The sequence below is a fragment of the Delphinapterus leucas genome, chromosome 7 (genome assembly GCF_059928025.1).
Source record: "Delphinapterus leucas isolate spDelLeu-1000000601 "Yukka" chromosome 7, BTC_Dleu_Yukka2, whole genome shotgun sequence".
Classification (NCBI taxonomy): Eukaryota; Metazoa; Chordata; class Mammalia; order Artiodactyla; family Monodontidae; genus Delphinapterus; species Delphinapterus leucas.
This window is the reverse complement of record NC_143135.1, coordinates 10,067,416-10,089,470: the sequence shown is the minus strand read 5'-3', so window position 1 is coordinate 10,089,470 and position 22,055 is coordinate 10,067,416. Positions and strand designations below refer to the sequence as shown.

Sequence of the window (22,055 nt, the reverse complement as noted above, 5' to 3'; positions counted from 1 at the left end):
GTTTCTAAATAACCCGCTCCAGACTGGGGCAACTAGACTGATGCTCAGAAAGTAAACAAGCTATGCCTAAAACCAAGGACCCTTTGTTGTGGAGCTAGGTTTGAGGATGCAGACTTAGCAGAGGTTGATCTCCAAAGTCTCTCAAATTTATCAAGCAGACACGATATCCTAGTCCAAGAAGCAAAAGGTTCCTACCACTATTCCTAGCAAGCTTGTTTCCACCCTGGGAACCTAGTTTACTGGAAAGAGCACAGGATCTGAAGGCAGACACACCTGCTATTTAGTAGTTATGTAACCTTGGACAAGTTGCTTAATCCTTCTCTGCCTTAAGTTTCCTCACTTCTGAAATGGCCAAGAATCCCTATCTAACACAGTGCTTGTGTGATTATAGATAATGTATGTAAACTGCCTGGCAGACCAAGATAGGCACTCAATAAATGGTAGTTATCCTCACATCATTGGAAATTAGTGAGTGAGGCTCTTAAAAGTTATCTGCAGTGCACACTCCCCATTCTAGCTAAGCAGACCCAGGAGGACACCGTTTGAGTGGGCATACCAACTACCCCTTTCCAGGATGACCCCCTTACCTGTCCCTGCCCCTGCCTCTCCAGGTCCACCACACACATGTCCACAATGGGTCCTAAATTGGTAAAGGTTTCCATGGCCACTACATAGGAGCCTTGTTCATTGCTGTCAACATTGAGCTGAAAAAGAAAGAACAATGCTAGTCCTAGAATGCTCCAGACCCACCCTAAAGAGAGAGTTATCATCCAAAAGAAACTCAACCCTACTAGATCTTCTCATGCTCTAAGAAGATCTTATGCTCTTACGGATGCTTCTTATGCTCTACTGGATGCTTCTAGAAGGGAACTGCTAAGGAACATGGTTATCCTACAGGTGACCCACTAACCAGCCAGGGATTTCTAATCTGGCATCCCATGGATGGATTTCAGAGGAACAGCTGGAAATTAATGTAAAATGTTTGCATGCATTCTTCTGCAGAGAAGGTTCAAATTCTCATATTCTAGAGGAGATCAAATACATTAGACTATGACCTATTTGAAGGCAGAAGCTAGTTCTTGTTCATCATTGTACCCACAGTACCTAGCACCTTGCCTGGCACATTTGTTGAATGAACATTTAGGACAAAGAGCTAGTCAGGGTAGGATGCTAAATCAACCAAGTAGAAAGGTGGATAGCAGGCATATGGATGAACTGAAGAAGCTCTGAGAGGTACTAAACACAGAAAGAACTTAATGAAGAAGCAGTGAAGACTGCAAAAAAGAAGCCAGAAAGAAGAAAATGTCTTCTCACCTTCACAAGCTGGGAGTCACCAAGGCGAGACCCGACAAACACAACACCGTTATCAAGGTATGTCAAGCACTCAGCAATAGAGGTCTAAAAGAAAATCAAGGGCATGAAAGACATGAGAATGGACTTCACGTGGGATCCAGACACCATCCTACCCACCTCTCAGACATGTGCTGAGAAAAATCACACCTGCAGTCATGATTCCCAAAACAATTCTCCATTTCAAATCCCCAGGTCACACTCAACAATCATTCCTAAATCTCTGAAGTTTGTGACTCTTCATTTATCACATCCCTATAGTCAGAAAAATCAATGATTTCTCTTGCAGGTGCCTGCTCCAAATGATCATTTTAATCCCAACAGCTCCAGTCTCCTCAAAATAGCTAGAGACCTCTAAAATTTGCTGCATTGTTCTTAACAATACTTTTGTAGAACATCCTCCCATAACTGAGTATCAGCCTTAGATTAACCTTTAATTCTACAGTGTATCCTTTTTCTCTTTTTTTTTAATACTTGAGGTAGTACCCCACTGCCTGTGAGATTCTCTAGAATCTACTCATTCAAAAACCAACTTCCACAGCAGGACTGAGCATTTGTTGTTGGGTGTTAAGTAATATAATTCCCAGGTGCACTTTGGGACCACACATCTGGGGTCACTAGGCACCTAGGAGAAATGTAGAAGAGTAGGGACAGGGCCTACCTCCCCAAGGAGTTCCACTCGGAGATCCTTGAGGGTAACGGTGCCGTCCATCTGTTCCTCCTTCTCCAAAAGCAGCATGAAGAGCCGTCCTTCCATGTCTCCCAGCAGATAGCGGGAGCCATTGGGGTCCACGCGATTGTGACACACAATTGTGCTTTGCTGCCAAGAGGGAGGACACAGTCATTAGAGATAAAGCATCCTCCACAACCAGAGAATAAACCCTAGCAGACCATTCCCTTTACCAAACCCAGCCACTTCATGAGCAAGGAATCCACTCAGCTCACATTACATGTGTGATCAAAAATGAGAACGTTTTATTTATTTATTTTTTTTTTGAGGATGTTTTATTTTGAAGACAATGTTCTGAGGAGCTCAACATACTTTAAATGTTTACTCACATATTATTTTACTGGAAAACAAATACATAAAAGAGGAGGCAGCTGTAAGTATTGACTGGACTATGCATGCTACCACAGATTTTGTTATTTATCCTCAAAAAAAAATAAAATTAAGCTTTTAAGCCTTCATTTCTATGACTTGAAATTTGAAGGTGAAATTTTTTGTGACCAATTTTTTAAGTCTATATATAGTATTCACTATATTATTTTACCTGATTTGAGCTCTAAAAACATTAACATTCATTAGAATTCCTGAAATTTTTCCTTTCTTCAAATTGCCCCAGTGAATGGAAAGGATAAACCAAATTTTGATTATTTCTCTCCCTTAGTTAGCAAGCAAGCTCTTTGAAAGCAACACCAAGCCAATCTCTTTGTATTCCCAATGACCAACACAACATCTTATATACATAGTGAATAACGTGGCATACCTCTGAATCCCCTTCTGACAAATGGTGGGGAAAAGAAGGCGGGGAACAAACAGGAAGAAGAAAAAGGGAAAAGAATGCTGCTCACCTTAATGATGGGAGGGGCAATCGCCAGATATTTGTCACCGTTGTGATAGGTGATTGATTCCTGTCCAATGATGATGGCGCCTCCAAAAGGCTCTGGGACTGCAGGAGAAAGAGTAGCATTAAAATGCTCAGCATTTGGGACCTGCCAAACCCTGAGGCAGCAAGGGCACTGATCCAGTTATCTCTGAGGCAAACTTGAAGATAATCATTTTTTAGACATCAAAGTCCATGGAATATGATAAGCTTTTTCTGAGATTACTGTCTTAGAAATTGTAGGCTGCCCACTCTGTACTCCTGGTCGTACTTTTATTGCCACTCTTTCGGAGTTTCTGAGATTTTTTTCCTTGTTCCTTAGCTTCATTTCCCCCATTATCAGGGCTACCATATAGAAGAGCCAATTTGCACTTAAGAGTTTTAAAACTTCTCTACTAGGTGAAACACACAACAGTGCTGGGGGAAGAATATAGGATAAAGAGCAAAGATGCCTGGATTCCAGCCTAGGCTTTGTCAGTGAGGCACAGGCATGGGCAAGTCCCTCGGCCTTGTTTCCTCATCTATGAAATAAAGGAGCCAGATAAAATAAGCTCTATTGGTCCCCTTCAGTTTTTTTTAATTTTTGCCCAACAATAAAATAATGAGACTAACTTCCATATGCCACTCTGCAAATCAATCTCATTGTTTTAGTTAACCCCACCACCCCAAATAAAGGAAAGTTATACTTTTGGGGGAAGGGTAAAAAACAAAACAATCCCAAAGACAAAAATGCAAAAAACAAAGGGAAGCACATTTACAGATAGGAGACATAAGGGAGGGCTGAACAATGCATGTGCTCAACAGCACTGGAGTGCTGAGATGAAGGGCAGAGAAGGTGAGGAAGGAGCAATAGGGAACTGGCCCAGAAGTGGGGCAGAGGCCAATTTCCTAAATCCCCCAACAAACCTGCAATCACCATGGAAGCTTCAGCTTCTACGTTTTCCTGTTTCCAAGGGCCCTTATTGAACTCCTTCTCTCGGAGAGACACCTCATAGGTTTTTACGTGCCGCCCCTGAGGGTCCTAGGTGAGGAAAGGTAGAACCGTTAGTCCCTACGAAGGGTGCCCTGGGCTGGAGAGGGGCCCTGAAAGGAACAGCATCCGACACTCCTGTCACGCCAGCCTTCCCAACATCATCCATCAGCATGCTAACGGCCACCAGCTGAGCTTCTAATAGTCTGGGCAGACTGTGACTGAGGCTAACTGTTTCTAACAACTGAACCAACAAAGAGATATTGAAAAATTAGAAAAATGAACTTGTCACGTTGTACTAACCACTACAGAGACGTAACGTACGTGTGTGTACATTTGTGAATGTATGTGTACACATATAAGATTCTGGTCCTCATCTTCAAGGAACTTATAAAATATCTAAAGAGGAAAAACACATTGAGAAGTGAAACACATCTAACAAATTTTTTAAATTTGTTTGTTACAAATGAGAACCTACTGTATAGCACACGGAACTCTACTCAATGCTCTGTGGTGACATAAATGGGAAGGAAATCCAAAAAAGAGAGGATATATGTATACGTATAGCTGATTCACTGTGCCATACAGTAGAAACTAACACAACATTGTAAAGCAACTATACTCCAACAAAAAATTTTTTTTAATAAAATAAAAATCAATTGCAGTCTAAAACAAAGCTCCGTTTGATACAATTCTCAGATGCATTCTGATAGGGTGACGGTAAAGAACAGAGCGTGCTGCTCCTCTAAAGTTAGTCGAAACCTCCAATCCTGACATTGTCAACACCATCTTCCCCTCCTTTTTTTGAATCATGACTCACTTCAGACCTGGAGCTATCAAAGACACCTTTAAGAGACTAAAAGAGCCGGCATGGGGCCAGTGGAGGGTGGCCTCATCAAAGGCCAGACCAAGCTCTAAGAAGTTATGGAAGGAATCCGACAGTGTGTTCAGGGAAGGGCCCACATCTTCATCATTGTTACAGCTCCTGAAGCACTCTGCATGACTACCTTTCACATGGATTTTCCTTTTTTTTTTAAATTTTGGCCATACCACGTGGCTTGACGGATCTCAGTTCCCCTACCAGGGATTGAACCCAGGCCACAGCAGTGAAAGCACTGAATCCTAACCACTAGACCACCAAGGAGCCCCCTCACGTGGTATTTTTCAAATTGACCTTTGGGCACAAAACAGGAGAAAAAATCATTTTTAGTTGATGAAAAGATTTTCCCATCAATGATTAAGGGTAAGACTCAACTTCACCATAAATTCAAGCTGGGGTTTGGATTTGGGCCTCTGAGACACACATATGGAAATGAAGCTCATTCACAACCCACAGCCCTGAGGCTGCACAGAGTCAGCCTTGAATAACCAACATCAATGTTTTAATGACCTGATATTTACAAAACTGAAGAAGTGAGAGAGATTCCAAGTTATTATTTCAGACCTGATATTTCATGTATTGTAAATAAGATTAAACAAAATCTCCTAAGCTGGTTTCAACCTATTCAAATGAACTTTATATCAACCAGCCTCTTAAACTACAGCACTTACTGTGACACTAAGAAATATACAAAAATACATCAGTATTTCCAATACTTAACACAGTGTTTAAAAAGTGTTTACATGCCCACACACAGTACTTAGACTTGGACTAAGCTTTCTTCCATCATTTATTCAACCACATGCTAGTGAAATAACCTCATACTGTATGGCCCTTTGTTAAAAGGCTGAGATATTACCAAGATACAAGCATATTAGTCTGGTGCTCTGCCACCCTGCCCCCACCCTACACCCCCTCAACAGATCTAGCCCAGAGAACAGCTGCCCAGGATCAGCTCTACAGAAGTTTTAGGCACAGACTAAAATAGAAGTCAAGAGCCAGCGGTCACCAGAAAGTGAGTGCTGATCAAAATGCACCTCTTCTTGGAAGACACATAAAGCATCCCCAAGACATTTTCTCATTGCTTGTAAGGGAATTTCCAGATCATTTCTTTAGAGCTAAGTTTTAATAATCCCCTAGCATGCCAGTTAGAGACAAAGTATAAACTGGGTCACCCTATAAAATCTCCAAGGCCCACAACCAGAGTGTAATCTCAGGATTAAAGCCTGCTACAGGCCCCAGACTGCTTCCTGCCTCCACGATAAGTACTTCTTCTCTCAAGGTGCAACCAAAACCTGATACATATTAATTATATCATTCAAAACATTTCAGGACAAATACATTAAACACTTCTACCTGCCCTACCATGACGTCCAGACATTGTGACTGGCAAAAATGGACTCCCACTGTGCCAAACCATACAGCTTCTCCCTCTCTCCTCCTGCTCCAGTACCTGGTAGACAAAGCAGATGGTAGGTGCTTGGCAACCATATAGGAACTTGACATCAATAACATGCAACTCCTCCAGGCGGATGTTAAAGGCCTTGAGCTCTTTATTGTCCCGGTCTAGTGGAATAACCTTGAAAAGGCCATCATAGAGTCGCAGGCCAATCATTCGGCACTCAGGGTCAATGATGCCAATAATGCCCGTCTCTGAGGGGCGGCCAATTCGGTCCTGAGAAATAAAACTGGGGTTAGGAAAGAACCTCAAACACCTAGAGTAACAGAAAACGCTGGGCACCACCTTCCCAGGATGATTTTAAGAGTGGCAGTAAAACTAGTGGCGTCTTCTTGACATGTCAGGACGCCCAAATGTCAGTGTACGCCTTTTTGCAAAACACTGAATCTCAGTGAATTATGACCTTCTCCCTTGGACTCAGTAAACTACAGAAGTCCTTAGTGTTTTCTCCTTGTTTCTCTGATCACACAGAGAGAGAGCTGCCCCAGCAGTACAATTTTCTTCACCAAATCATGACAACCCTACCTGGAAAACTCTCATCAGCCTGAAGCAGCCACCTCACCTGGACATTGCCATGAGCTCGCGTTATGATGTCAATGCTCTCGCCACTCTGCTTATACTCCAAGATGCAGGCATTGTACTTAGCTGTCAGGATAAACAGTAGGTCCTTGCTCTCCCCCTGGAAACCAACATCATACTATCAAAAGAGGTTTCTTTTGAAAACAGGAATACTTGTCTAGCCTTTAATCATCCTTTAAGCATATTAAATTCTTCAAGAATTGTCTTTTCTCCCTGAAAAAACCCACGGTATGTAACACACATTAGTTACGCACACACCCTAAGGGTGTGTACAGAAAGGCCAGAACTGAAGCTGGTAAACATCTAGTCCACTTTCATGATTCTTCATCTCTGCTCTACATACATATAACGTATCCATCTAGTTCCACGTCAGCTAATCTCAATTACTCCATTCAAATTCTGAAAGATGAATGTAACGCCTCCTCTAAATCCCCTCCAAGTACTTGGACAAAGACAAAAAAATGTGAACAAAGGAAGCTGAAGCGCATCTATAAAGTCTCTCTTACTTATTAACACAGACCCCAACAAAGTTAGTATTTTGTTCAAAGGGTTATAATTTAAATTTTGAACCCACTGCTTCCCCATCAGATTCACTTACAGATAGAAATGGTCGAATTATAATAACAATGATAATTTGGTGATGTGTTAACAGTGAATGCTTGTTATGTGCTACGTCCTGTTATTAAATCACTTAATCCTGACAATAACCCAGAGGACTGGATACTGTTATCCCCATTTTGCAGATGGGGAAACAAGGCTCTGAAAGGTTAGATGATAACCAAAATTAGATTTAATAAGGAATAAAGCCAGTACTGCCCTAACTCTAGAGCCTACTCTCTGAATCACTATGATGACCCACAGGATGGTGACCCACATTTCAAACTGCTTTAATATTCCCTTCTAAAAAGTCAACTTGATAAAAAAAAAAAAAAAAGTCAACTTGATAAATTTTTCCCTAGCAAATCTCTCCTCCTATTTCTTGGAAGCTTTTTAGATAAGAATGGAAATTGAAATCTGCCATTCAAAAAGAGAAGAGTTTCTCTTCTAAGCCTTATTGCACCCATCCTAAGCACGCAGTGACATAAAACAACGTAAACCCGACTACAACTCCTAGTTCTCCCCTTGTTGCTGGGCCCAGCCAACCCAGAGCACTTACCTTGGGCCTGAAAAGCTCCATGACAGCAATCTTCCCATACATGCCCACCTCTTTGACGGGTCGAAGCCCCTCAGCAGTGACCACATAGATCTCTAATCTCGTATTTTTGGCAATCAACAGGTTCAAGTCTTCAGCTGAAGTAAAGTGTCCTGAAAGAACAGATCCTCTAATTTTTGAAGCCAAAGCACTATCTAAGTGATCCTATCACTTCTACCTAAAACCTCCTGAATTCTCGATTTACTGCACATATTTCTCCGGTTCCCTCCATTCACTCTCTTCTCACCGAATCCTCAGAGTCTCACTTCACACATTCAAGAACGCTACTTCCCTCATCAGATTAAGAAACTGGACTGGGCCTAAGAGCAGCATGTCCTTCAACTGCCAATGACTGTGAAAACCCTTCAGATGGCTCTGTGCCCTCCAATTTCACTTTTCCTATCGCAGTGGCCAACTCATACTCTACTTAAGGGATGCTGGACAAAGTGTTTCTCCCTATTCAGTCCAAATTCGAATTTTCACAAAATCTTTACCAAACAGACTAGATCAAACGAAGAGAATTCTCAGAGCTTTACCTTAAAACCTTGTTTTGTTTGCACCTCTTGCCCTCCCAGCAGTCTACCAAAACCCCATCCACACTCCTTCATAGCCTCCAACTCTCCAACAACAATTTTCCTTCGGAATCATGATTCGGATTTACATAAAAATACAAGTTTGAGAGCTTCATATTCTGTTGAGACCTTGCTTCAAGATGATTATTGCTGGGTTCTGGACATCTGCGTCCTTAACAATTCTTGCATAAACAAACAAGGCAAACCCAGCACTGGGCTGGGCCATTCCAAACCCTCTTCTCCAACAGCTCCCTCTTGTAAACAACAGCCAGCCCCAGGCAAAGCGGACTCCTCTCTTTCGGGTGAGTACGGACATTCCTCACATCCCTCCACCTCCTGCACCTCCCAGGCTCTTGCCCCAAAGTCGCCATCACCACCGCCCCTTCCCCCCTAACCACACGCGGCCCATCTCGCGGCCCAAGCAACACCGCACAAACAACTCACATTCCACTCTCTGTCCCACTGGGCGCGTCCTGTCCTCGAGGCCAAGTGACCTCCGAGAACGAAAGGGGACCCTCAAGAGCAGCTTTTACTCCCCCAAAAGCGTGTGTTGAGACAGCTTCTTTTAAGCCGTGGACTGTGGGAGGTCCCTCGGCCGCCAGCGCCTTCCATTCCCTGGGCCCGGTCCTGGCGGCAACCCGGGGGCCGCGGGCTTCCCTAGGCCTCGGTTCCCCCCAGCTCCCTCCCTCACCGGGGTCTCCTGCCCTGGCAGCCTCACCGGTCACGCAGCCGTTCACGGCGGTGGGCTTCTGTGCCGTTACCACGTAGTTGTACGACATGTCGAGGCCTGGGGCAGCCCAGCGGGACTCAGGCGAAACGAAAAAAAGACGGACACGAGCAAAGAGACAGGGAGCCCCCACCCGCGCGCGGCGAACTCCACTGCCGCTGTCTCCGCCCCAGAGACACGTTGCAGGCCAGAGCGGCCGGGGCGCGGGGCATCACGGGACGGGCTCACCTGGCCTCTTGGAGGACTCAGGGCGCCGAGGCGGCCAACCAAGAGAGGCCCCGCCCCCAGAGGCCCCGCCCATCTCCTACCGCCCGAGCTTGGAGTACCCGGATGAGGGCACCCTGTCGGGTCTTTGGGAAGCAGCGGCGGTTCCCGAGGCGGTGGACGCTGGGGAGAGCTGGTTGCGGAGGTGCACCGACGCCTACTCCTCCTCCTCCTCCGGAGCTGACCCGCCGACCTCATCCCTAGTCCGCGCCCCTCGCCCTTTCCCAGACCCCGTCCACTCCATCGTCCTTGCTCCAGCAGCCTTCGGGGTTGTTCCCCCTTCTGGAACCGGAAGGTACTGCAGAGGCCTAGAGAGGGGAGGAAGGTGACATCAATTTGTGCACCTCCCAGACTAGAACCGAGGTTTGTACCTCCCTTCCCCTAGCTTTCCCAGTACCTCTAAACCCAGCCCTGCCCTGACCCTAGATTGACCGATCACTCCGCTTCACCTGGCATGCGCGGGGGGAGGCACTTAGGCTCTCCCCTCTCCCCTTTGAACTTTGTGTTTGTGTTTGAGACTTTGTGTTTCAAGGGCCAAGCAGGCCACTTGCCCAGCACAGTTAGTCCCCCCGTGGCTGTGCAAATTCTGACCTCAAACACAAAACCAAAAATTCCCTGGTGAGAACCTTAGGGACCCAGGAAAGCAGTCAGCAGTGCAACTTCCAGGCCACTCCACATCAGACAGGCCCTGCAAGGAATAGGAGGAGAGCCACGTGGTTTGAAGCACCTGCTGCAAGGCCACAGAGGAGACAGCCCCCATTTTACAGATGAAGAAGCTGAGCCTCAGGGGAACTGGTTTACCCAAGAGCCCCCAGTAAGAGACGGAGCTAGGTGCCGAGGCAGGTGTGGATTCTTTCCACTGCAGACACATGCAGTGAGCCCAAGACCCTGGATGACTCCAAGACACCTCTGAACCTGACTGAACCGAAAGGAGCTAAAACGTCGTTGTGGTTTACTGTGTGGTTTTACGCATCTGGGACTTTCTGCCTTGCTTTAGAGGCATTGAATTATCAGTAGAAAGAACACGGGATTTGTAGAAAAACTAAACATAGGTTTGAGTCCTGGCTCCTAACAGTATGACCTTGGACACATCACCAGAGCTCTCTGGGTCGGTTTCCCAAAAGCAAAATGGAGTCAGACTCAGCCGTCACCTTCCTGGTGTGGTCCCAACACTGACAAGAGCAAGCGTGTGAAGATCTTTATGAATGTATTCACTGCATGCGAGGCCTGTGTAATAGATAAGTTACTCTGTGGGCAACGTTGCCCCTTGGTGATAAGGTGGGCACCACTCGTGAGCGTAAGGCAGCTGTGTGCCCAACGTGGATCAGTCAGTGTTTTGGCAGCCAGGTGCAGGCATGAACCTTGGTCAGCCCCATGCTCTTCTCCATCCCCAGCTCACATTCTAGAGTTTGGACTTGGGTCAAAGTCTGGGGCAGCTCCCTAATTACTAGGGCCCTGAAAGCACGATTGTGCCAGTACGCTGCAAGTACCTGCAGCAGCTCACGTTGTTACCCCCTCTTGCAGATACTGCTTGTCACCTTCACTGTGCTCAGGCCCGGTAGCACCCACGGGATTGCCCATCCTCCGGCAGCTCAGTGCAAAGGTGTGAACTCAACTTCCTTCAGAGCCTCCCCACCATGGTGAGTCCACTGAGGGCCAGGGCAGAGGAAGGGCACTCTGGTCTTGGGGCAGTAGGGGTGCCAGCCCTGGGCATGTTGGAGTTCCTTGCTCCCTGACCAAGAGATGGTACTGCCTCCTGAGGTTAAGAGAGAGGGTCATTCTCCGTCTCAGGGCCGGACTTCCCTTCATTTCCCAGCTGGGCCCAGCCAGGCCTGTGGCTGCAGCCTCTGAGTCCCTCCAGGGCCCATCTGCCCCTGGTCTGGGTCATGCCTTTAGATTAGAACATTAACAGTTGCCTACTCTGTAATAGACAGTACCAGTCACAGGAGTCGTGAAGAAGGACCTGGTGCCTCTTCCAGAGCCTTGGGCATGTGTGGGCTTGTGGGATCTACACTCACTGCAGGAGGCTCAGCATGCCCCTGGGCATGCCCCAGGCCCATTCTAGAACTGATCTGGAGGAAAACAGGCCTGGGCAGACCTGGGTTCAAATTTCAGCCTACCACCAACCAGCTATGTGACGTTCTACCAAAGACTTGACCTCTCTGAGCCTCTTTCCTCATCTGCAGTTTAAAAGGTGAGATGTTGATCAGACCAGCGTCCTAGGGGCCTCCCATAGTTGCCTGGTCGACTTTTCTTTCTTTTTCCATCCCCTCAGGCCACTGGGAACCAAGGATGGCACTGGACCCCAAGCCCTCCTCTAGCTCTGGTTCGGGAATGGTTGTAAATCCCAGGCAGGATAGACTGTCAGGGATGGCAAGGGAGCACGTTCTTGGAGGGTGGTGGTGCTGGAGACTGGGCTTGGAATTGAGACCCACTCTCAACTTCATTGCGTATTCCAGTCCCTGGCAGGCTCTGAGAGCCACAAGCCCGTGCCCTTCCTAGGACAGGACCTCTGCCACTCTCAGCCTCCCTTCAGCCCCTGGGGAGAGCAGCATGATAAGGCCAAAATGGAACCAGCTTTGGAGCCAGGTGGACCCGGTCACTTGCTGGCTGTGTGACCTTGGGCAAAGTCATGTAAATCTGCCTGTTTCTTCACTGGGCTAATTTTCCTCCATAGGGTTGTTGGAAGATTAAATGAGATGTGCTTAAAAGCACTTAGAACAAGGTGTGGCTCACAGTCACTGCTCTGGCCCCCGCCAGACCCAGGAAAGGCCAAAGTTTGCATGAAGGAATGGAGTTCTGGCAGGCTTGGGGAAGGGGCCTCCGGGAAAGCTCAGCTGCAGGCTTCCCCCAGGCCACCAGGTGATGCTGGTAGCCTGGCCCTCTCTGACCCTATTGGGCACCAGTTTCACTGTTTGGGACAAAGGCGGGAGCTGCACACAGTCTACGGACCTCATTCAGCTAGCTTCAGCTTTTCAGAGCTGGTTGAAGAAGGGAGTAGCTCCTTTGCATTCAGTTTTTTGCTATATAGCGGGCATATACTCTAGTTATTAAATCCCTATTTTGCAGAGGAAGCAGATGGGTGTGGGCCCTGTCTGGCCCCCTCCCCTGGCACAGAAGCGCCAACCTGGGGCTTCTCCTCCTTTGACACAAGGCTGTTGGGCCCCAGTTTTAAATTTTATTTTACTTTATTTATTCTATTTTACGTTTTTGCCGCACCGTGCGGCATGCAGGATCTTAGTTCCCTGACCAGGGACTGAACCCACGTCCCCTGCAGTGGAAGCTCGGAGTCTTACCCACTGGACCGCCAGGGAAGTCCCCCAACTTCATTAATTTTTTTATACTCGGAACTCCAGTTACCCCATTTTCTTTGTATCAGAGTCATTCTGCAGGATAAATTTAAGCCATAAATTAGTTACTGAATAAGAAGTTGCAAAATAAGAAATCATGGGAACATCCACCTTATAAAAAGATGCCTAATTCAAGGAACCACTGTTGCCTGGAGTTGCTGGGTGGGTGTGGGCTGGGGTGTGAGTCATAGCAACGTGGCTGGGCAGGATGGGGCTGCCCTGCCAACTCTACCAGAACTTCGTCCCGCTCCTCTCCCACAGACCTCCAAGAAGCTAGTGAACTCGGTGGCAGGCTGTGCCGATGACACCCTTGCTGGCCTGGTGGCCTGCAACCCCAACCTGCAGCTCCTGCAAGGCCACCGTGTGGCCCTCCGCTCTGACCTGGATAGTCTCAAGGGCCAGGTGGCACTACTGTCGGGTGGGGGCTCTGGCCATGAGCCAGCCCATGCCGGTGAGCACCCTGGGCCAGAGGTGGCAGTGGGCTCTGGGCAGAGTGGACGGGGGGCTCCTGGGAGATCTTTGGTTCTGTTAGGAGGTTCAGGACAGAGCCTGGCCCAGAGTCAGGAGCCCAGTCCTGGCTCTGGCTCGCCCACTCCCTTGAGCTGTGATCTGGGGCCAGTCGTGGCCTCTCTCTGTGCCTTAGTCTCTACATCTGTAAAAGCACAAGGTGGGGCCAAATGACCTCTCAGGCCTTTCCAGCTCTGATAGTCGGTGATTCCGTGAATCCTCCTGGCCTCCCAGGCCCAGCTGACCTGCCGTCCCCTTCTCCATGAAGCCTGCCTGACTTTTCCAGCCTAGCGCAGTATTCCTCTTCCCACTGTACATTTTCACATTCAACATGGACAGTCCTGGATTGTTTCATGTTTGGTGCCAGGCATGTGAACTCTCCATGAGAGCTTGGGGATGGGGGCATGGGGAGGAGTAGGGACCAGGCTTTGTATCCTCTGTATTCTTTCCTGTTTCCCTCTGGCAAATTCATCCATCCACTCAGCAAACATTCATGAGCACCTGTTGTGTGCCTGGCACTGTCTGGCCACTAGGGGCGCAAAAGTGACCCAGACAGACAAGGCGCCTGCCCTCATGGAGCTTCTATTCTCTTTTGGGGAGACAGAAACCAGGTAAACACATAAGTGAAAGAGATCATTCCAGAGCATGTAAGTGAGGTAGTGAAGACAGGAGAGCAGGCTAAAGGGACAGTGAGTAGCTGGACATGGGTGAGTGACTACTTCAGTTGGGAGGTCGGGGAAGGCCTCTCCAAGGAGGTGATAGATCTGGGGAGAGCAGCGCAGGTACTCTTCTGCACCAAGTGCACAGTAGGGCTCACCAAACCATGAAGCCCAGGAGCGTGGGGAGCCCCAGGGATTGCAGGCACAGGTCCCCACCCAACATCCTCTCCCCACCTCTCTGTCTCAGGTTTCATAGGGAAGGGGATGCTGACAGGGGTCATTGCGGGAGCCGTGTTCACCTCCCCAGCAGTGGGCAGCATCCTGGCGGCCATCAGGGCAGTGGCCCAGGTGGGCACAGGTAAGCCTGGCATGCGGGAGGGGCCGCTGTGGGGAGCGCGAGTGCTGATGGGGCCCTACCGACTGCTCCCGCAGTGGGGACCCTCCTCATCGTGAAGAACTACACTGGGGATCGGCTCAACTTTGGCCTGGCCCGGGAGCAGGCCCGGGCGGAGGGCATCCCTGTGGAGATGGTGGTCATCGGGGATGACAGCGCCTTCACCGTCCTGAAGAAGGCAGGCAGGCGCGGGCTCTGTGGCACAGTGCTCATACACAAGGTGAGGGTCCCCTCCTGGGACACCACTGGCCAGCCCGTCCCAGCCCTCTCTCTCCAGGCAGCACCTGGTGCTGGACCTTTCCAGCCATCTATCCCACCCCCCCAGGAAGCCACTCCTTCCCCAGCGCTCCCTGATCCAGGAGGGCCCCACCGTCCCCAAAAACACGTCCACCCGGATCCAGGCATTCATCGTCCGGGCCCCTTCCCTGCCCTTCCCCACCTGCAACCATCGCCCCGTCCTGGTGACCCTGCTCCCCAGCGCCTCCAAACACACATCCTCCTCCAAGCCCTGCCCTTCCTGTCTCAGCCTCGCTTCAGTGCTCATCTGCTCGCGCCCAGGTGGCTGCAGCTGCCTCCTCAGCCGGCTCCACTGCCTGCTTCCTGCCCGCCCCCCAGTCTCTTCCCCACACCACCCCACAGGTGTCTTTCAAAAATGTGTATCTGACCAGGTTGTTCCCCTACAGAAAGCCCCCCAGGGTTCCCAGAGTCAACCCAGGCTCCTCGGTCAGGCGCCCACCACAGTCGTGCCCCTCCTCCCTCAAGTTCCTCTCCCATCATCCCTGTGCTCCCCTCATGCTCCATTAACACCAGTTCTCTGTACCACTGGGCTATGGCTCACCTCTGGGGCCTTGCTGCTGCTGAGTCGTTGGCCTCGAAAATCCTTTGCCTGTCCAACCCCCCTTTGGCCTGGCTGTGTCCTACTATTCTGTGGAGGCCCACCTCTGACATCTGTCTCTCTGGGAGGTTTTCCCTCCCACCACACCAAGCACGCTATGGCCCCCTCCTCAGTGTTCCCATAACACCTGTCCATCACCCGATTTGCCACCTCACGTGAAATGTTCAGTTTGTGTTGTCTCTTTCCCCAACCCCTTCCCAGACCGAGTTCCTTCAAGGTAGGGACTGTGACTTAGACACCTTTGTTCCCCTTTTCAGCATATACTAGACACTTGGCAAAAAAGTGGGTAGGTGGGTAAAGTGAGCCACGGTGTATATGCCATGGAGAAAAAACTGTAGGCTAGGAATTGGGGAACTAGCCACCAACTGACTGTGTGACACTGGACAAATCATCTCCCCTCTCTGGGCCCATCTCTCCATTTGTAAAGTTCCTCTGGCTCTGGGATTCTTGAATATTCCTGGCAGGTGCCCTAAGTGTGGCGGGCCAGGTTGATGTGGCAGGACGAAGAGATTCCCTGTTCCCAAATAGAAATTCAGCTCCAGCCTGTCTTCTGCCCTCTAGTGGTACAGTGACTCCTTTCCCGTTGGGGGCCTATCTCTGTGTGGGTGCAGGTGGCGGGTGCCCTGGCTGAGGCAGGTGCGGGGCTGGAGGAGATCACAGATCGGGTGAGCGAGGTCGCCAAGGCCATGGGTGAGTGCCGGCCCAGGGCTCGGGGAGGAGGCGGGGGAGGTTGAGGCCCCCCCTTGGACCAGGAGCAGGTTCCCGGCAGCAGCACAGGAGGCCTCCCAAGCCACTCCCCAGGGGCTGAGGGAGGGTCTCCCTGCGGGAGCTCCTGAGAACAGCAGCCTTGGGTCCCCAGAGCCAGGTTTCTCTTCCATCACTGAGATGAAGAGTCTGACAGCTTGTCTCGGTGAAGAGGCTTCCGAGGCATTGCTGCTGCCTGATGCCGAGAGCACAGCGGTCGTCCCTTTCATACCTCATTTCTCTTAGGAACCCTGGGAGTGAGCTTGTCCTCCTGCAGTGTGCCGGGTTCCAAACCCACCTTTGAGCTCTCAGCCGATGAGGTGGAGCTGGGCCTGGGTAAGCTTGTGACCTCCGCCCCCTCCCCTGTCCAGCCATGCCTGCTCCCTGGGTTTTTCCCTGTCTTCTGCCCTGGGAACCATGTACCTGGTCTTTCTGCTCACGTGTAGCCGTGCCCTAGGGGGTCTTAGTATTTTTAAGTGGGTGCATGAGGCCCTTCTGGCCCAACGTGCCTGATTTCTACCAGCTTTGCCCTCCACACGCAGGGCTCTGGCCACAGGGGCTCTGTGCCTTGCCCACCTCCTTGCCTGCGCTCCCACCATTCTCAGGTACCCCTGCCCCTGCCAAGATGCAGCCCCTCTTTCAAGAGCCGTTCAGAGGCCACCCCAGCTGCAAAACCTTCCCTCTTCCTCTGCTGTGCTTCCCAAGTGATGGGCAGAGGCCTCAGCTGGCCTCTGTGACTGCCTGTAGTTCAGCTACTTAACTAGTTAAAAGTTAAGGGGACTTCCCTGGCGGTCCAGTGGTTAGCACTCCACGCTTCCAATGCAGGGGGCGCGGGTTCGATCCCTGGTCGGGGAACTAGGATCCCACATGCTGCACGGGGCAGCAAAAAAAAAAAAAAAATTAGAAAAAAAAAAAGTAAAGTTCTGGCTCTCTCCACCACCAAGCCAGAGATGGTGTATTTTTCATTATTTTGTCGGTTTCCCCCCAGCCCGCACTCCCCACGTCCACGTGCCTAGCCTGGTGCTGAGCACTTAGAAAATCCTTGACCAGACCACACTGAGCGAATCCCCAGGCCCCGAGCAGGTCAGCAGTGCTTGCATCTATCCACAGGGATCCACGGGGAGGCTGGCGTGCACCGGATAAAGGTATGTGGACTTCCCGGCGAAGGTTGGCCCAAGACCAAGGCCCCCAACGCAGCTCACTCCCGGCTCCCTCTGACAGATGGCGACCGCCGACGAGATTGTGGCGCTCATGCTGGACCACATGACGAGCTCCTCCAACGTGTCCCACGTGCCTGTGCGGTCCGGTGAGGGGGCTGTCACACTGTCTCCCAGCATTTCCTCCCCCTCTGGGAATGGGGCCCAGAGAGTCTCACCTAGGTGTCGTGTCTGCCCACAGGCTCCTCAGTGGTGCTGATGGTCAACAACCTGGGTGGCCTGTCATTCCTGGAACTGGGCATCATAGCCAACGCCGCCGTCCGCTCTCTGGGTGAGCCCCACACTGAAGGGGACCTCCTGACCCCCAGAGCTTCTTCCTTCCAACCCTTTGAAGCTGGATGTAAGAAAAGCAGCTGAGATAGGGTCTTGCAGTGGTCCAGAGCATGGGCTGTACGCGTTTGTGAAGCCCGAGTTAGACAACGGTCCCTCTGCCACTTACTTGCTGGGTGCCTTGAGCCTGTTTCCTTGTCTGTAAAGAGGGGGTAATAATAGTACCTGCCTTATAGGGTTGTTGTGCGGATGAAATGGGATTAAACGTTATGTAACACACTTAACACAGTACTTGGGACGTGGTAAGAACGCAGTAACTGAGACTACTTATCTGCCCCTGTAGAAGGGACACCTCCAGGGAATGTGGTCATTCAGGGCATCACTGAGGGATGCCCCAAGGAAATCTGACCGGCTCCCTGCTGACCTCAGAGCCCCAACTCCCAAAGTTCTTGTTTTTCTCTTACTCTATTTCTTTCTCTGATGCTCTGGGGGTAAGTGCCCGTCCTTCCCTCCTTTTCTCACACACTTCCACGCTCTGGTACTGCAGAGGGCCGAGGGGTGAAGATTGCTCGTGCCCTGGTGGGCACCTTCATGTCGGCCCTGGATATGCCTGGCATTTCTCTCACTCTTCTGCTGGTGGATGAGCCCCTCCTGAAACTGATAGGTGAGACCTGGAAGCTGGGGTCAGCGAAGCCAGGGGCCCCTGGAGCTGCAAGGAGCCAAGGGGACTTGGAGAGACCCCATCGGGGCTGACCATGACAATCAGGACCCTGTGGGGAGGCCCTTTCTGGCTTCCCCAGCCTTCTCCAGCTCTCACTTGACTGTGAAGGAGTGGGTATTAGGATCCTCCCCCGGGGACCCTCCCCTTTCCCTTGTACACAGTAGGCACTCAGTACTTGCTTGTTGCGGTGGAGGGGACTGGGCCACCAGGTGGGGAGTCCAGGCCCCGCTCGATCCCTGGCTGGCCAGCCCGTCTCTAAGAGAGTCGTCCTGCTGTCCCTAGATGCCGAGACCACCGCCTCGGCCTGGCCTAACGTGGCCACGGTCTCGGCGACTGGGCGGAAGCGGTGCCGGGCTGCCCCCGCCAAGCCCCTGGAGGCCCCTGATTCCACTGCTGCAGGAGGTACAAGCCATGCTGTTGGGGAAGGTGGCCCCGGGCTTTGGCCTGAGGCCTAAAGGGTGCAGGGAGTGCAGAGGGGCGTGGAGGGGCCCTGGCACCCATACCTCCCACGTGGGTCACGGTTGGCTGTGAGAAGGGCCAGGCAGGCCTCCTTCCCACTGTCCTCCGTCTCCAGGCGCAGCCTCGAAGCAGATGGTGCTTGTGTTGGAGCGGGTGTGCGCCACCCTTCTGGGCCTGGAGGAACGTCTGAACGCCCTGGACCGCGCTGCCGGCGACGGGGACTGTGGCACCACCCACAGCTGCGCTGCCAGAGGTTGGTGCCAGGACCCACCTGGGGCAGCAGAGGGGGTGGTGTGGCACACTGATGGTGACATTTTGGCATTTCATGAACCAGAAGGATTTCAAAAACATCTGGAGTGCTCACGTGGGGTTGGCAACTTTTATTTTGCCAAGAGAGGTCGTTCACAAAACGTAGCATCCCTTTCACCTGTTTTCATAAAGGGACACTTCTAACACTACATATGTAGGAAGGTTGTTATCACAGAATAAAATGTAATCTTTTACAGTGAATACAAACTTTAGATTATTCTAAAGGGAAACTCATTCTGTTCTTATTTTTCTCAGCCGAACCAGACTAGGGAAAAGTTCTTAATTATCCAGCATCGTTGAATCAAGAAAAAAGTATTTAGTGCCAACCACAGGTCAGGTGCTGCCCTCGACTCTATGGATAAAATAGCGAGCAAAGCAGATTAAAATCACTGCCCTCGTGGCTTATGTTGTGGTAGGAGAGACAAACCATGATCAAGGTAAATCAGTAAAAGACAAAAAAAAAAAAAGCAGCAGGAACGCGAGGAAGCGTCATCACCTGCTGGGTGACCGTCGAGGTCCCTGTCCCTGACCTGCTCCCAGCCCTCTCCAGACTGCAGCGGGATACACAGGGAGCCTGGGAGTCTCTTCATGTTGGTTCCCTCAGCCCCTCCCAGCACCCATTCCTTCCGGCTGGCAGCGAGGCCTGGGTACTTGGTTGGAATCCAGGCAGATGGCAGGGTGGGTCTCTGAATTCCTCACCATCTCTCTGTGCCTTCAGCGATTCAGGGGTGGCTGAAGGAGGGCCCACCCCCTGCCAGCCCTGCCCAGCTACTCTCCAAATTGGCCCTCCTGCTACTGGAGAAGATGGGAGGCTCGTCCGGGGCGGTGAGTGCCGGCAGCCCCCGGGGGCAGAGGGCTGACATGGACGGGTCCGGGGTTGGCCGAGGCCTGGGCCAGCCCCGTGTGCTCAGCATCCTGGCCCTCCCCAGCTCTATGGCCTTTTCCTGACGGCAGCGGCCCAGCCGCTCAAGGCCAAGACTGACCTTCCAGCCTGGTCCGCTGCCATGGATGCCGGCCTGGAGGCCATGCAGAAGTGAGCCAGGGACCTGGGCCTTAGACGGGGGTGGACTGGGGGAGGTGGTTGACGCCACCCACGCCCAAAGTGATTCCCTGCAGGGAGCCTCATTTGTTCTCTTCCCTGCCAGGTATGGAAAGGCTGCCCCAGGGGATAGGACTATGGTATGTATCTGGCCCAGCCCTTCCGCCTGCCTTTTGAGCGTAGAAGCCCTGAAGGCCACCCTCAGTGGCAGGGCCTGTCCTCAGCCCCTCTCCTTCACCTTGTCCAGCTGGATTCTCTGTGGGCAGCAGGACAGGAGCTCCAAGCCTGGAAGAGCCCAGGGGCTAATCTCCAAATCCTGAGCAAGGCAGTCAAGGTGAGTGAGGCTGGGCCCAGCCACCCAGGGAGGCAGACTGAGAACCACCAGGCTCCCATCTCCATGCGGCCTTGAACAAGTTGACATCCTTTCTGTACCTCAGTTTTCTTCTTTACAAATAGAGGAGAGCACCTGCCTCAGAGGGTTGCTGTGGGACTGAAAAGATAAGTAGGGCGCCCACACAGGGTCTGGGACATAGCAGGCCCTTGGTGAATGGTGGCCCCTTGCCTTGCTAGCAGTGTGTGGGATGTGACCTCTCCACTCTGGTGTCAGTGCTGGGACAGAAGGGGCCGGGGTCCATGGCAGGAAGGAAGCCTGGTGGCTGCTTCTTGAACCTGCTCCACACCTCCACCCCTCAGAGTGCAGAAGCCGCAGCCGAGGCCACCAGGAACATGGAAGCTGGAGCTGGACGAGCCAGTTATATCAGCTCTGCGCGCCTGGATCAGCCAGACCCCGGGGCGGTGGCGGCCGCGGCCATTCTCCGTGCTATCCTGGAGGTCTTGCAGAGCCAGGATGCATGAATGCCTCGCCGGGCCTCAGGGCCTCACTCACTGCTATGCCCAGCCGCTGCTGTCACTTACTTGTACCTTAGAACTGTCGCCCTCCCACGCCTCTCGCCCTCGGGCCCTGTCTTCTGAGTTCAGTAGGAATTCCTCAACCAGCCTGCAGAATTCCTCCACTGTAGAAACTGCAGGCCCAGAGTGGGTCACTGACCTTTCCCTCTTCAGGGAAGGGGGAGTCCTAGGGTCACCCGGCTCTGCCCCCAGCCAGTTCTGAGCTTCGATGATAAGGCTTTTCCCTAGGTGGCGGCACAACCTTTAACTGGCAACTCTCATTTGGTTTTAAGACTCCCTGTGAAAGGTCTTCTGCTCCTGAACTGAGTGTGAAAAAGCAAGCCAGTAAACCACACTGAAGCAAAAGAGCTGCTGCTTCCTCTAAGGGACCTTTATCCAAGCGTGTGAACAAGTGGGCCCACTACCGCCCCCGACTAAGACCTCACCCCACCACTGAAATGCTCATCTCCCATCTCCTACTGCCTGAGACCCAAAGGCAGGGTCTGTGCAGCTGGGCCAAGTCCACTGGGATCCCCATTCCTGTGCTTCCCGTGCACACACCACACCTGATGGGTGTGCTTTTCTCAGCACTAAACTAACAGAATTCACTGATTCTTCAGGAATCAAATGGGCAAGTGGGTCTCCAAAAGGAAAAGAAATCACCATATTTTAAGGCTCAGCGGTAGAACAGAAACTGCCCAGGTCAGCCCATGGGTCTCTCTAGAGCCATCACTGATGGCCCCTGGGAGAGCAGGAGGGGCTGCTGAGCCTACGTGGTGTGTGGTGGAGACCGCACAGCGCACACCTGGCCCATACTTGGCGCAGGGGGCAGTTAAAGGCACTGGCATGGATTCACTTTAGACATAGATGTGACTTTGAATCCTGGCTCTGCTTCAGACTAGCTACATAAACTCAGGCCTATTATTTAGCCTCTTAGAATCTGTAAAATCCGAACGGTGCCCACCTCATGGGCACGTGGAAAGGATTCAAATGAACTGGTGAAGAT

The 22,055-nt window shown here is 51.2% G+C and overlaps 2 protein-coding genes across 5 annotated transcripts in view; one reads left to right on the top strand and one right to left on the bottom strand.

Moving 5' to 3' along the window:
- DDB1 (damage specific DNA binding protein 1) overlaps positions 1-9,600 on the bottom strand; it is a 31,484-nt gene extending 21,884 nt beyond the window's left edge. The window contains exons 1-9 of the mRNA XM_022591834.3: positions 9,325-9,600; positions 7,999-8,147; positions 6,826-6,942; positions 6,258-6,479; positions 3,861-3,975; positions 2,923-3,020; positions 2,012-2,170; positions 1,315-1,398; positions 588-704 (exon numbers count right to left, since the gene is read on the bottom strand). Of these exons, the coding sequence (XP_022447542.1) occupies positions 588-704; positions 1,315-1,398; positions 2,012-2,170; positions 2,923-3,020; positions 3,861-3,975; positions 6,258-6,479; positions 6,826-6,942; positions 7,999-8,147; positions 9,325-9,385 (1,122 nt within the window). The 5' untranslated portion in view covers positions 9,386-9,600. The remainder of the gene's footprint in view (positions 1-587; positions 705-1,314; positions 1,399-2,011; positions 2,171-2,922; positions 3,021-3,860; positions 3,976-6,257; positions 6,480-6,825; positions 6,943-7,998; positions 8,148-9,324) is intronic.
- Positions 9,601-9,631: 31 nt separating this feature from the next.
- On the top strand, positions 9,632-21,415 carry TKFC (triokinase and FMN cyclase). Of its 4 annotated transcripts, none has more exons than XM_022591838.3 (19): positions 9,632-9,960; positions 11,122-11,237; positions 11,713-11,791; positions 13,209-13,398; positions 14,361-14,471; positions 14,546-14,727; positions 16,014-16,092; positions 16,393-16,482; positions 17,257-17,291; positions 17,368-17,452; positions 17,545-17,634; positions 18,181-18,297; positions 18,637-18,756; positions 18,929-19,066; positions 19,841-19,947; positions 20,052-20,155; positions 20,268-20,301; positions 20,409-20,495; positions 20,855-21,415. In XM_022591838.3, the coding sequence occupies exons 5-19, from the start codon at positions 14,378-14,380 to the stop codon at positions 21,014-21,016; spliced, it is 1,524 nt and encodes a 507-aa protein (XP_022447546.1). In that variant the 5' UTR covers positions 9,632-9,960; positions 11,122-11,237; positions 11,713-11,791; positions 13,209-13,398; positions 14,361-14,377; the 3' UTR covers positions 21,017-21,415. The 4 variants fall into 4 exon arrangements, with proteins under 4 accessions (XP_022447546.1, XP_022447545.1, XP_022447544.1 ...); XM_022591837.3 differs by having other exon boundaries at positions 11,652-11,791; XM_022591836.3 differs by lacking the exon at positions 11,713-11,791 and having other exon boundaries at positions 9,632-9,892.
- Positions 21,416-22,055: the final 640 nt, after the last annotated feature.

Coding starts and splice junctions, on each gene's coding strand:
- TKFC (XM_022591836.3), top strand. Junction 17,292..17,367: donor CTGGCGTGCACCGGATAAAG/GTATGTGGACTT, acceptor TCCCTCTGACAG/ATGGCGACCGCCGACGAGAT. Junction 20,496..20,854: donor TCCTGAGCAAGGCAGTCAAG/GTGAGTGAGGCT, acceptor TCCACCCCTCAG/AGTGCAGAAGCCGCAGCCGA.